Source organism: Apaloderma vittatum, unplaced genomic scaffold, assembly GCF_000703405.1.
Source record: "Apaloderma vittatum isolate BGI_N311 unplaced genomic scaffold, ASM70340v1 scaffold17668, whole genome shotgun sequence".
Taxonomy (NCBI): Eukaryota; Metazoa; Chordata; class Aves; order Trogoniformes; family Trogonidae; genus Apaloderma; species Apaloderma vittatum.
Window position 1 is genome coordinate 21,219 of NW_009730383.1, and position 12,646 is coordinate 33,864.

Genomic DNA, 12,646 nt, shown 5'->3' on the forward strand with positions numbered 1-12,646 from the left:
TTCATACAAGAACTGTAAACTGCAAGAGCATATTGCAAGTTTTTTAGTGTCTACTTCAAGTCATCAGGGATTTTTGATTTATATTGCCTAAATCAAATAATTATCCATTATTAGAAATTGTTTTCTGTGGTTTTTGTCGGTAATACTAGTAGGCTGTAAAAGTGAAAGTAGTTAGCAATTGTTTTACTGAGAATTTGCAGAAGATCAGGCACATGATCAGTGTCAGCTAATATGTCTCAGCTGGGAAGCAATACCTTTAAAAGAGAGTGATTGAAGAAGTGCAGGAGATCTGATCACTTGCAGTGTGGTTTAGACTGACTGGTGAATATCAGTGTGGTATTTGCACCATTCCATTTAAATATTTTCTTAGATTTTTATTGTGGTTTTTTTCCCTATAAAGTTGGAGTATGCTTTCTGATACCAACAAAAAGTGGTTTCTCTTGCTTTCATTATCCTTCCTTAGAATTCAGACATCCTTTCTGAGGTCCCTCTTGCCCCATGATCCAACATACTATAATTATGAAATGTCTGGAAAAGGTCTTCTGACAAATTCGTTTTTCTCCACCAATACTGAAACTTAACACGTAGAAGAAATTATAATTGGGGGAGAAATCAAATAAGAGGAAGGGAAGGAAACAAAACCCTCACTTCATTCAAGTGATATACATTATAACTATTTCTAAAAAACACAATTCATGAAGGAGAATCAAGGCCAAATGGAAGGTTAATTAAGTGGAATTCAACCTAAGAATTTTGATGGCGTATTAAAATATTACACGCTAGAAAAGAATTTACAACAAATAGTCATGTGCTTGCTTAGTCCACCCTAATAGGGCCAAAGATACTATGCCAGACAGTCAGCTACCTGGTTGTCTAGACAAATGGCATATGCTTGCTAATTGCAAGCACAAAAAAAAAAAGAAAATGTAGGTTTTTATGGTAGTAGGAAATGATAGAAAATGGACTATGATCTCATAAGCTTTTTTTTCTTCTCATTACTTGAGCTGGAATTGAAATCTTGCACATGAAATTATACTGATTTCATCAACTATGAATATGTATTTTCCAGAATATATGACTATGAACATATGGATCATATTTTCAATGCATGTCTCAAGTTTAACAGTTATTAAAAGTCATCTGGTCTGTAATATTTAAACTATTTCCAGTGTTAAATCTCAATTTCTTAGACATGATATTTTCCAGCGACATTTGCAGGGAATTGTGTGGGCTTTGCTCTTACCAATGAAGATGAACTACAACGAGCAGGGGGTGATATTCTTTACATACTTGCTGTTTGTTCTGGTATTTACACAGACATCTACAAGAACTTTCTGCTGGGCACTTCCTTGTTCTGGTTTTCTTGTTATGCATCTGTTTTACCCTGTTTCTCTCAAAGTGGAAAGAGAGATGCTTTGCAATTGTGCAGGATGATGAATCACTATGCAATTTAGAGTGCATTGCCACTTGTATTCATTTCTGAACCAAATTACAAAAGAGGCCTTATTCTCCATTGCATCTTTTCCTCTGAAGCCTTGTGCAAAGTGCACAAAAAAAAAAATCATCAGTGAAGTCCTAGAGTATGACAGAATGGTTCTAATACTTATGGGACTCCTCATGTGAATAGTACCTGGGAAAAGAATCGCATTCATGGCTATAGCTCAGTTGTGGATGTCATGTGTTCTGAATGCTGCTATGCTGTCCTGGGTGTACTAAATCACCAGATCTACATTGTCCACTTACACCTTTCTAAACTTGCTGATAATTGCAGCTACTTGCTACTGAGATGCTGTACCATATATATAGATGACTTCTGCTTGTATGCTTAAGAAGTTCAATACCCACCCACCTCTGGATGGCCTATGAAGTCCTGAATTAGGACATATTACCAGTTGCTAGTGATAAAACCATCCAAGACCACCAAGTAAACACCAACACACTTTAATGTGAAATATGAAAGAATGACTTACCTGTGTTTGTGTTCAGTACTCATAGCACTGTCACTCAGAAAAAGAAGAGTCAAATTGCTGGTACCACAGTGTAGGTTATTGTATCTCCTTCTCTGCAGTTCTCAGTGAAATTTCCAAATGCTCCGCTGCCCTTTCTGAACATCAGAAACATCGCATTCAGCTGTAGTATGGAACAGGTAAGAGCCCTCACCATATGGGTTATGACATTTGCATAGTGCAGATAAGCAAGTGTCAGGACAAACGTTAGAAAGTCCTTGCTAGAAAAGTCAGAATGAATGTTAATGAGGGGTGATGTACGGATGGATGCCATATTGGGTGTGCAATGACAGGTATACCTGGAATACTGCAAAACAAATGTCAGGCCCAAGATGAGGCTGCTGCTCCCTCATCAAGCACCACAGTGAGGACAGCCTGGGCAGCTACCCGACAGACCAGTGCAGACACTGACCTGGTGCCTTCTCTGAAGAGCCCATGGAGAGACAGCAGAATCTGGCACAGTCTTAAATTAAGAAGTCTTAATAAATGATTAGGCTGTTCCTCTATGCATATCTCTTGCCATGTCTCTGGGATAGGTCAAATTAATTTCTGCTGATCCCTAGGAAAAGAATGAGGTAGGGTTCCCCAGACAGCTGCAGTGAGACAAAATGTTGTCACATATAAACGTATCTGTAGCACCAGATTAGTGGTTGGTTGTCATTATCTTGGGCCAATATATAAATGGTTGCTAGGCAGATTTAGGTTGCCAGGTAATCCTGTGCTTAATGCTCTGTCAATGTCAGAGCTGAGCCCCTGGAGAGGAAGGACCGCCACATCGTGCTCAGTTTGGGTACCCTGCAGCTGTAGTGTGGAGGTGCACTACCCTAGTAATGGCTACGGGCCTTGTCCTTTATGAGTATCATGGGAGGTTCCTTTGGAGAGAAGCGGCATTCCCTTGGATCACCCTGACTGCTGGGGTCCTGCAGATTATTGCTCTGCAGGAGCCTGCACTCACTGGGTTATCCGCCAGATCACCTTCACGATATCCTTCACGTCCAAAGCCAAGACAGCATGAACTGTCTGAGAATTTGCTCTGAAGTGAGCCCCTGCAGGATGATACAGAGACAGCTCTAAACCCTTTGATCCTTCTGCTGCAACTGTTGAAGGGCTGTGCTGCAGTACATCCCCCCGGGGTCCCCCCGCCTGCTCTGCCTCCTGCCATCGCTACAAAAGGAAGCGGCACCAGCCATCCATGATTCCCGCACCAGGATGCTGCCGCCTGTGGGAGCTTGGCAGCGACTTCAATGCAACAATCAGGTGTCTACACAGGGTCTCCCGTTGTGCTTGGTCCTGTTATCAGAGACACAAAAGAAAGAAGGCACTTCTCACATTCCCTTACGTGACCCAGAGCAACAGCTCCACGTGTGGACTTTCTGTTCTTTTGGGGAGAAGGGAAGGAAGGTGGGTCTAGTAAAATAAATCACAGGGCCTTTTGTTTTGATCAAAGACATTGTGTAACTACTGCTTGTATTTTCTGGAGTCACATTCCTACATCTACACTCACAATAGAAGGCAGCTTATTTTTAAGATGAGAGGGAGACTTGGTAGGAAGCTACAACATAGCAAGAAAAGCTAATAAATTTGATAAAGAACATCCTTATTATAAAATTATCAGCCCTAATACTTAGTTTGATATAAATCTGATTTTTATTTCTAGCTGCAGGCTAAGAATTGTTACAATGATAAGATGCTTTCTCAAATGCAATGGCAAGGTGAAAGAAAAACAATTTGAATATATGTATCAAAATTAAAAGAAGTTATTTTTTGTCTCTGGAGAAATGCCACATTTATGCCTAAAGCATAAAATACAGTGAAGGAATAGATGGCAGTAGTGAAAACACGCAGATGAGCTCCAGAAACTTCTCATGGCATTAGCATAGCTGGCTGCAGAGAAGGTACTATTTATCTTAGGAGTCACTGGGTAATGTGTAACATATACAGAAAAGAGAGGTACAAGGTCAGCTCTCTTACAGGATCCCTGGTAGTTTGGAATTGGAAGTATTTTTTATGAGGCACTCCGCCTTTTAACTTCCAGGGAAGAATTCTGTAGCAAACAAATTCTTTCAATCTTTCCTTTTCTCTCTCATTTTCTGTGTAGGAAAGCAATATATTGTCTGTTTTATTCATCTTGACAGTGCCTGAAAACTAAGAATAGATGAAAGAGAGAAATACTAACCAGCTTCTTCCAGGAAAATTCCTATAGCTATAGATTCATATATTTTAGGGTTTCAAAGGAACATTATGATTATCTAGTCAGAACTGCCTGACAGGCTGTAAAACCTCACCAAGTAATCTCTCCATCAAGCACATAACATCTGCTTGAGTAACTGCATACCTCTTAGAGAGATACCTAGTCATGATTTAGGGGCTGCAAGTGATGAAGTTCCACAGTCCTTACTCAGGATTTGACTCAATGAAAACATTGGCATATTATGCTCTCTATCTGTTAGGTTTGGACGAACAGAAAGAAATACCTGGCTTTAAATAGAGTTGTGTTTGAAATCTGTATGAATAAACTCTACGGAATTTAAAACAAACAAAAAAAGAACGCATCATAAGAATACTTGTGCACCACCTTCTCTTTTGTAATGACACAAACCCCATATTCTTCTATCCTTTTTCTTGGGATTCTCAGAAAACACTGAAAAAAAAGACAAATCCTGCAGGTAGATCTCTAGGTTTAAGGTGATTTACTTTCCTAATTCAGTGACCCAGAGGAACAGTTTCCAGACCCCTGTATGATGCGTCGTTCCTAATGTGCAGACTCATCTCGTTTCACATGTGGTAACACCGCACCACCTTCAGTGGACACTAATGTCAAGAGAATTGCAGTAGTTACTACTTTAAATAGCAAGATAAGTTCTCTCACAAGTGCCATAGAAATTCAAACATCTGTATGCTCACAACACTTCATGTGGTCACGATTGACACCAAGGTAAAATGAGCTGCTCGCTTACTGACAAATACCACAGAAGCATATGAGCTCTGTGGCAGAAACCAGGACTAACTGGCATTCTGCTCAAAATATCTGTGCCTGAGGTGGAAGCTGTATAGACATGCTTGGTTGTTAAATGAGATCAAGAAACCTGATAAATATACATAGTCAAAAGATGACATTTTCTCAACAGATGTGGATACAATATGTTCACAGATCATGTCAGAATGTGAACCTATGCTCATATGAAACTTAAAAGTACACTCTGCCAGAAATTATTTGCCCTCTTTGAGACACATTAATAAACAGCAGAAAAATATTTCAGAATACAGTAACATTGCGAAAACATTATCATACTGGTAATCTTGTTTTCTGTGGTAGTGAACATTACGTATGTATAAACATTCAAACAACGGTAGTTCTTCTCTTCGAAATAACAAATGCTTCAAATATTCATTTGCACCATCTGATACAAGAATAGATTTTGCTTACGTCCAGCGCTGTCCTGCTATTGCTTGAATTGACTGTCACAGCTGAAGGTCATGGAGTGACTCAGGGCCAATACAAACAGATGAAACACTGGGAAACCACTTTTAAAAAAAATTACCTTACTAAAGGCAAGCACAAACTCCTGAAAAATGTGAACTTTGAAAAGAGAAGCATCAGTCATGGCTTCTCAGCTCATCTTTCAAAGTTAAACCAACAGAAAAAGCAGTCATAATATTTGCACACCTAAATAAAACATGCCAGGATTTTACTTTAGGGCTTAAAACACTTCAGTTCATTTCCCTAGTCAGACAGAGACTTCCTGTGTTACTGTGGATAACTTGTTTGGGACAAGATTTTTGAAGGTATGTAAATACCTAGATGTACATTTAGATGTGCATTGGGGTATTTGCTACAGAGTCTCATAAAGAGCAGGCACTGAAAATGAGTGCGCATAATATCTAGCTTCAAAATGATCTGTAAGTGTTTTTCCCAAGGGTAGGTCTGTGGATGACTAGGGGTTCACAAGCCCATGAATGTGGGTTATTACAAACCTTGAAATTCAGAATTATTTTGACTTTACATTTTGTTGATAAGGAGCTATGGTGCCCCTGAAACCTTTGAGAACTGACAGTTCTGACAGTCTGCTCTAGGAGCGTAGACTCTTCCTCTCTGTAATATGGGAATAATTGTACCTTCACTAGGGGCTGTCAAATAAACACAGGGCACACTGTAAGACAGTAATATCATGTCATAATGTAGCCATATTTCAAGCTTGGGTTAAGACAAGAAAAAGAAAATACCCACTTGCTACATAAAGAATATATGTTTGTCGTGTAACTTGCTCTCTCTGTTTTCACAGTTCATCAGAGGAGGGAGAAAGAATGCATCTCAATCCTCATACAAATACATAAATTATATAAGAGGGAGTTCTTACACCAAAAATGGATGGTATGTTAAGTAGCAGAAATCACACAGTTGAGTGTTGCTCAATATCTCCTGGAAGTTGCTCAGGACCTCAGAATCAGGGCAGAATTTGTATATTTATTCAGGACCGATTCTGCAAAACTAAAATAAATGAGTCATTTCAATTTATGCAGAATTCCCTTGAAATGAAGAGGACTAATTACACAAAAATCACTCAAGATACAAGGAGTTACCATGAGGCCCTAAGAGATCACAGCTACATGCACTTTAGACAATTGAAAAGCACTTTGCATGAGGCACGCTGCATATGTATGAATAAGCTAAGTGCTGACAGGAAGGCACTATTGCTGTTTATGAAACATGATGCCTCAGAACCAGCATTTGGCTCAAGAAATCCCTTAATCTGAGGAGCCCAAAAGGGATATCAAGGAAAAAATAATTTAAACATATTTCTTATAATCCTTCATAAGCATATGCTATGAGCACCCTTCAGAGGTGGGATAATGCAGAAGGTGGTTACTATAGTCCAATGCTTGACTGTCATAGATATCATCACACATATAAGAAACTATATTGCAGTCAGAAAAGGGCATTCCCAAATATCTAGATCATAAACTTCAACACTGACATTTGTCATTTTTTTCCTGCCACAGTGGACCAGTAAGATATAACTACTGAGGGTTTTTATGAGACTAAATAGACAGTGCAGATATGATGTGATTACTGTATTCCATTTAACAGTTTAGTTTTGCTATACTTTAAAGTTTTATAGAAATACATATATTCTTTGTATTAAGAGGCAAAAACCATTTCTGCTTCAAATTATTCAACTATGGTTAGTCCACTTTAATTATTGCATATAAAAATCTTTTATTCTTTTCTTAAATCAGACTGGCAGAGATCACTTAGAGCATTCAACTATAAAAGTCTCAATAAAAACTAATCAAAAGCTTCTCTGAATGTGAGCATGGAATCTGGTAAACTCAGTAACAAATAAAACATAATTCTAAACATCCATGTTTACAAAAAAACCCTACAAAATCTGAACAATAAGTTAATAAAGAAGTGAAATAGTTATGTACTGTTCAGATATAAAATCCCAGCAACTTAATTTATATATCACTATAGCAGACATGACAAAATTATGAATAATGCTATCCACTGTCATAAGTGGTACTTCAAGATTTCCAGCAGAAAACTTATATTTTAATCTTCTGTTCATATACAGCCAAAAGTAAGAGGCAAAGCCAGCCTAATAGTAATCCAAGGTTCTGTAGAAGAAACATCAACCAGGGTCGCCGTGTCTGAATATGAGTCATTTCAGGAAGCTAAAAAAAGAATAAGACACCAGAATGAGAGTCAGATATATTCATCTCTGGGAAAGAAAGTCTTATGGGAAAACAAGGCAAACTTCATTAAAAAAAAAAAGAACTTTCAAAATGCTGAGTTTCTGAATATAGCTATTAATCTGTAGCATGTTCATTGTAACACCACCAATCTTGACAGTGAAATATTTAAATTAATCAAATTCTACCCATTTTGGTTCTTTTACTAGCACCAACAAGAATATAAATGAGATTCCAAAATTTGTTAACTTCTCAACGGTTTTTAGTAATTTCATACAGCTGTCTGTAAGGAAATGCTTGTTTAGCAAAATTAGTGAATCTCGTTTGTGGGAATAAACTAGTTTGAGGGGTTTTGTTTCAACACTATATATAGGGTCAATCCTGCTCTTACTGAAATAACTGGCAACACTCCTATTTACTTGGGCTTTAGTAAACATACAAGCAGAAAACAGGATTTTTAAAATATGCTTGAAAAAATTACATTTACTATTTTTTTCACTGTGAGTTTTAAATCAAGTAAAGAAGCAGCAGCTGTTTATAATCATATTTATAGCTACTTATGTTGACTTTCCACCTTACTTGGTCTCTTTTATCTATTTCTTAAACAAAATGTATGTCTCAACAGAGCCTGTAAAAATGATGCTCCAGGCTTTCTTAGTATTTATGTATTATTGACACCAGGAGAGATGCTAATAATTGCTGATAACTTTCACATCAGCTTTAGAAATATAGAGCAATGGCCTGGTAATGACCTTTAGGTTTGACTGGGGTAGTTTTTTTTTTTCTATTGGTTGTGAACTTCAAAACATGAGCGAGTGGTCCTGGCACTCTCCCATCACCCCTTCCTGCTCCACTCAACCTGCACTTGAATGAAGCTCCTTTCTCTGCTCTTCGAAGCCTGCTCATGGAAGCTGTAACAGCATCAGCCACTGGGAGACAGTGGAGTGGTGCTGACCAAGGATGTTAACAGGGTCTATTTACATCTAGTTGCTATGCTTGTCCTTCCCTCTCTCAGAGGGGGTTCTCTGGATCTGCTTCTTCTGCGCTCTCCTTTCTCTAGAAGTTGGCATGGGCCGCTTAGCAAACTACCATGAAAAATCTGCCTCCACTTTAAAAATTTTGCAAAAACATCACAGGCAGATCCAAATGTCCCGGATCTTCCTAACAACTAGGCAGTGGTTCAAATCATGGTAGAGATTCACGTCTTAGAAACTCATGTTGCTATATTTAATTTCCATTTAAGGATCATCAGAAACTTTTAATCTAAAGCAAATCTAAACACCTCAAAGTTCTGATGTAAATCAAAATCTGAACTGATAGCTTGTAAGTGTTTGGAGTATGTGGGTTTTGTTGTGTACATAAGTAAAAAACGTTAATTAAAACCTAGGCCTGATTCCAGGGTTCCAGTTTAGACCTTTTATCATTCTTATTTATCATTATAACAGTCTGTTTTGTCCTCTTCTCCAGCTCCTGAGTGAACAACTTCTCGAAACGGGAAACTTTTTCCTCTCCTGCTGAGAAAGCTAGCATTTGCTCTTATCACTGTCAGTGCCAATGTATGAGTTACACACATGCACAGTAGGTTCCCAAGAAAGTTTTAAATAAGAATTCGCAGCAGGTAGTACCTTTCCTTTGTCTAATACAGATGTTTCCTCCCTTCACCTATGTGCATGTTACCAAGGGCACAGACCCTTACCTAGTGTGACAGTCCTGTTTATCTCTGAATACAAAGGCTGATGGCTCACACGGTATCAGCTTTGGTTCCCCAAATCTCTCTGAAGACAAATGCATGTGTTACAGCAGGGAAAAGCCTGTTGTTTAGGAAGCATAAACCTATTCAACTGGTAGATGCAAAATATTTCACAAATTAAGGGAAGAAAGCACCACATCCAAGATGTTGGATGCCATCACACTTGCTAATGCCTGAAGTCTGTTGGAGGCAAAAGAATTACTGTTAATTACAGGAATTTTCTACTCGCACTCCAGTTCATGTTATCATGAGCACACAAAATATATGAAGAATTAGGAAGCAGCAGGCTGAAAGATGGCATGAGGGTCTCTCTACTATGTGCTGGCTAAACAAGAGTTCCACCAGGCTGGGGCTTATATGGCATGACTGCTACACTGCAACTGCCCAATAAGTCATTTTAAAAAATACTCCATTTTCTACAAAATTGAAAAGATTTTTAAGGTTAGTCACAGAAAAAAATGTTTATTGCCCTAGCGATTGGTTGTCTAGCTGCTATTTCTTTAGATCATTGTTGTCTTTCTTATTTCTAACTCTCTCCTTTCAAATTAGACTGTATGTCTTTCTGGTCAGGAATGTATAAGACAATATGATCAGTACAATCACTCAGAAATGAAGTCCCACCCCTTGGGGTTTAATACAATGTACGTGATGTCATAAATATTTATCCATAATGATTACTTCGTAGATACTCATTTAAGTTGCTGACACAGGATTTTCAAGTTTGTTTGCCAACAGGTAAAGGGGACGTGCCTGTCAAAGAAACAATTCATAAGGAGTGGTCTGTTCCGTTCCATACCTTGCTGTCAAGTTTCAATGCAGATTAAAGATATATTAAAGAAAAGTTACGTTGTTAGTTAAAAGACCTTTGAAAATAGTGTGAAGTTATGAATATACTTAGGACCTCTAAAGAGCTATCTAATACGAAAAAATCTCATTATATTGCTCATAAAAAGATGGTTTCCAGAGGATTTAACTTTGGTTAAACAACAACTAAACCCAAAATACCGCAAGTATTTACTCATGTATCTTGAAGCAACAAACAATTTATGTTGCAATACTATACCTGTGCATAAACATTTGCAAGACAAAATACTCAAAATACTCCCTTCTTCCACTTTCCCCAATTACTGGGAAGATGAAGTTTTGCAGAATTACTTGATGGAAAATTATGAAGGGTATAAATAATTTTATGCTTTGTCCTTGTCCTCAGATTCCTAAATCCAGTCTACTCTGCTTGTTAATGGAGCTAGAATACCATTTTTAGAAATGAAAAACCTTTAAATAATGACTGAAGTAGCTTTGAGTAACTTTGACTGCGGTGGCAGCCTCACAGTGCTGTCCTGTCAATGAGCCTCTATCTCATACTCCTCAGTGCAAAAACCAATGAAGCTCTTCAGTTATATTTAACTGCTGCTCTCTAAAACCCATAAAACAAATACTGAAAAAATTATAGTTAAGCTTTGTACGCCATGAAGTATCTGTACACCATTGGCAGGAACAATGATGATTGCTAATTGTAGATGAGAATGCTTTAGAGAATAGAAGTTATTTCTGTGCAGAAAGTTGAAAAATACATATAGCACAGCTTATTTTCTTTTCAGATGTACTATACAAACATGAAACTTTTCAGAACTATACATCTATGCAGTACTAGAGGAATATTTTCTTAAATAAAATAATTCCTGTGATACCCAATACTTGTTCTTCTGGCAAATGTCTGTGAACAACCTAACAGCAGTTCTTCCGACAAAATGCAGAAAAAAGCTGATTAGAATCCTATTAATTAAAGTGAGGTGAAAGAAATAAGATCCTCCCCTCTCTCTCCCTTCTTTCTTCACTTCACATCAAGAACAAGATTATAGTGACAAGCTGAGAACATGTACCTGTCTCTGCCTGAAACTGTGTGATCTCTTGGGATTTACAGCTAGCACATTGCTTTGAAGACTCAGGGGAAAACACGGTGTTGTTCTAGGAGCTTGTAGATCCCCGACGGATGCTGATTCTATGCTGAAGGAAAAATTTGCCTTCATCGTTCTTAGCCACATTAGTAAAACCATGCCTACTGAGCATGTGAGTAACCTCACTTCCAAATTTCTCTGTGTCAGAACAACTTGGTACACAGTGTTCTTGTCTGTTATTTACCACCTCAATCAGAACTCGACACATCCACAATCCTTAGGCAGTTTCCTCATAAGCCCTTAGGAGCACTTTATGTCAGTTTACTTTTTTTACAGTAGAAAAAATAGACTAAAATATGCCCAAGGTCTAAGGTCAAATATTAGAAGTAGATTTTTAATAGATATAATATTGGCATAGTGTATCAGGTTTAAAGTATAATGGTAAATGATATCTCAGACATGAGTTGTGCGGTGGTAGTGAATACAACAGAGAGACAACCAGGCCTGGGAAAAACACAGTAATAATTTATGAAGAGACAGATATCTTTTTTTATCCCCCCTCTTTACCTAATCAAATTATTCCGTCTTTGTTCCGGTTTGCAAGCAATTTTAACACACCTTGGCTAAAGAGCCGTGTGACAAGACTGGCAAGGTAATTATGTTCTGCATTGCTACAAGTGTAACACTGAGCTATCTCTTCAATAAATGATGTGGCCTGAGCCATCTGTGTAAGTTATGATTCCACCACAGCCCTTAGACCTTACTCCTACTGTATATCTTCACATTTTCTTTTTCTATAATCAGACCATTGCTATCAAAGTGGGAGTATGAAAAATGTTTGGCAAATATTAAAAAGTTGAGGTAATCTGATGGGTTTTTAAGTGCTTACAAGCTCATCCAAACTTCTTTGAGATAGAAAGGCTAGTGAGGAAGAGGAAAGGATAAGTATCTTGAATTTTAGTTTAGAAACAGCAAGTTCATGTTGAAACAATGGATGAAAAATATATAAAGAATGGGGCAGTAACCCCAAAAAAAGTTATCAACTACTTCAACGTTTTAAAAAAGCCCTGCAGGTTTAAATGTTTTTTTAAGTTCCACTAAGTAATTCTGTCAGGCCTAAAAATATATATTGTTTACGTTTTCCCCTTTAAAAGTCCTCTATGCCTTTCTCGTATATTTCTCTCTTAATGGCCTTAATTTCACTTTTTCCTTACTAATTACACCTAGCTTGGCACTGACATGAAACAAAACCAGGCTATCTTTCTGAATGCTGTACACAAACAGGATGGGCAACACGC

At 37.8% G+C, this 12,646-nt stretch overlaps 1 protein-coding gene across 2 annotated transcripts in view; it reads right to left on the reverse strand.

Moving 5' to 3' along the window:
* Positions 1-7,078: 7,078 nt before the first annotated feature.
* LOC104277966 (zinc transporter ZIP12-like) overlaps positions 7,079-12,646 on the reverse strand; it is a 15,944-nt gene continuing 10,376 nt past the window's right edge. For both annotated transcript variants that reach the window (XM_009874790.1, XM_009874789.1), the window contains one exon: positions 7,079-7,682. In XM_009874790.1, the coding sequence (XP_009873092.1) occupies positions 7,554-7,682 (129 nt within the window). In that variant the 3' untranslated portion in view covers positions 7,079-7,553. The remainder of the gene's footprint in view (positions 7,683-12,646) is intronic.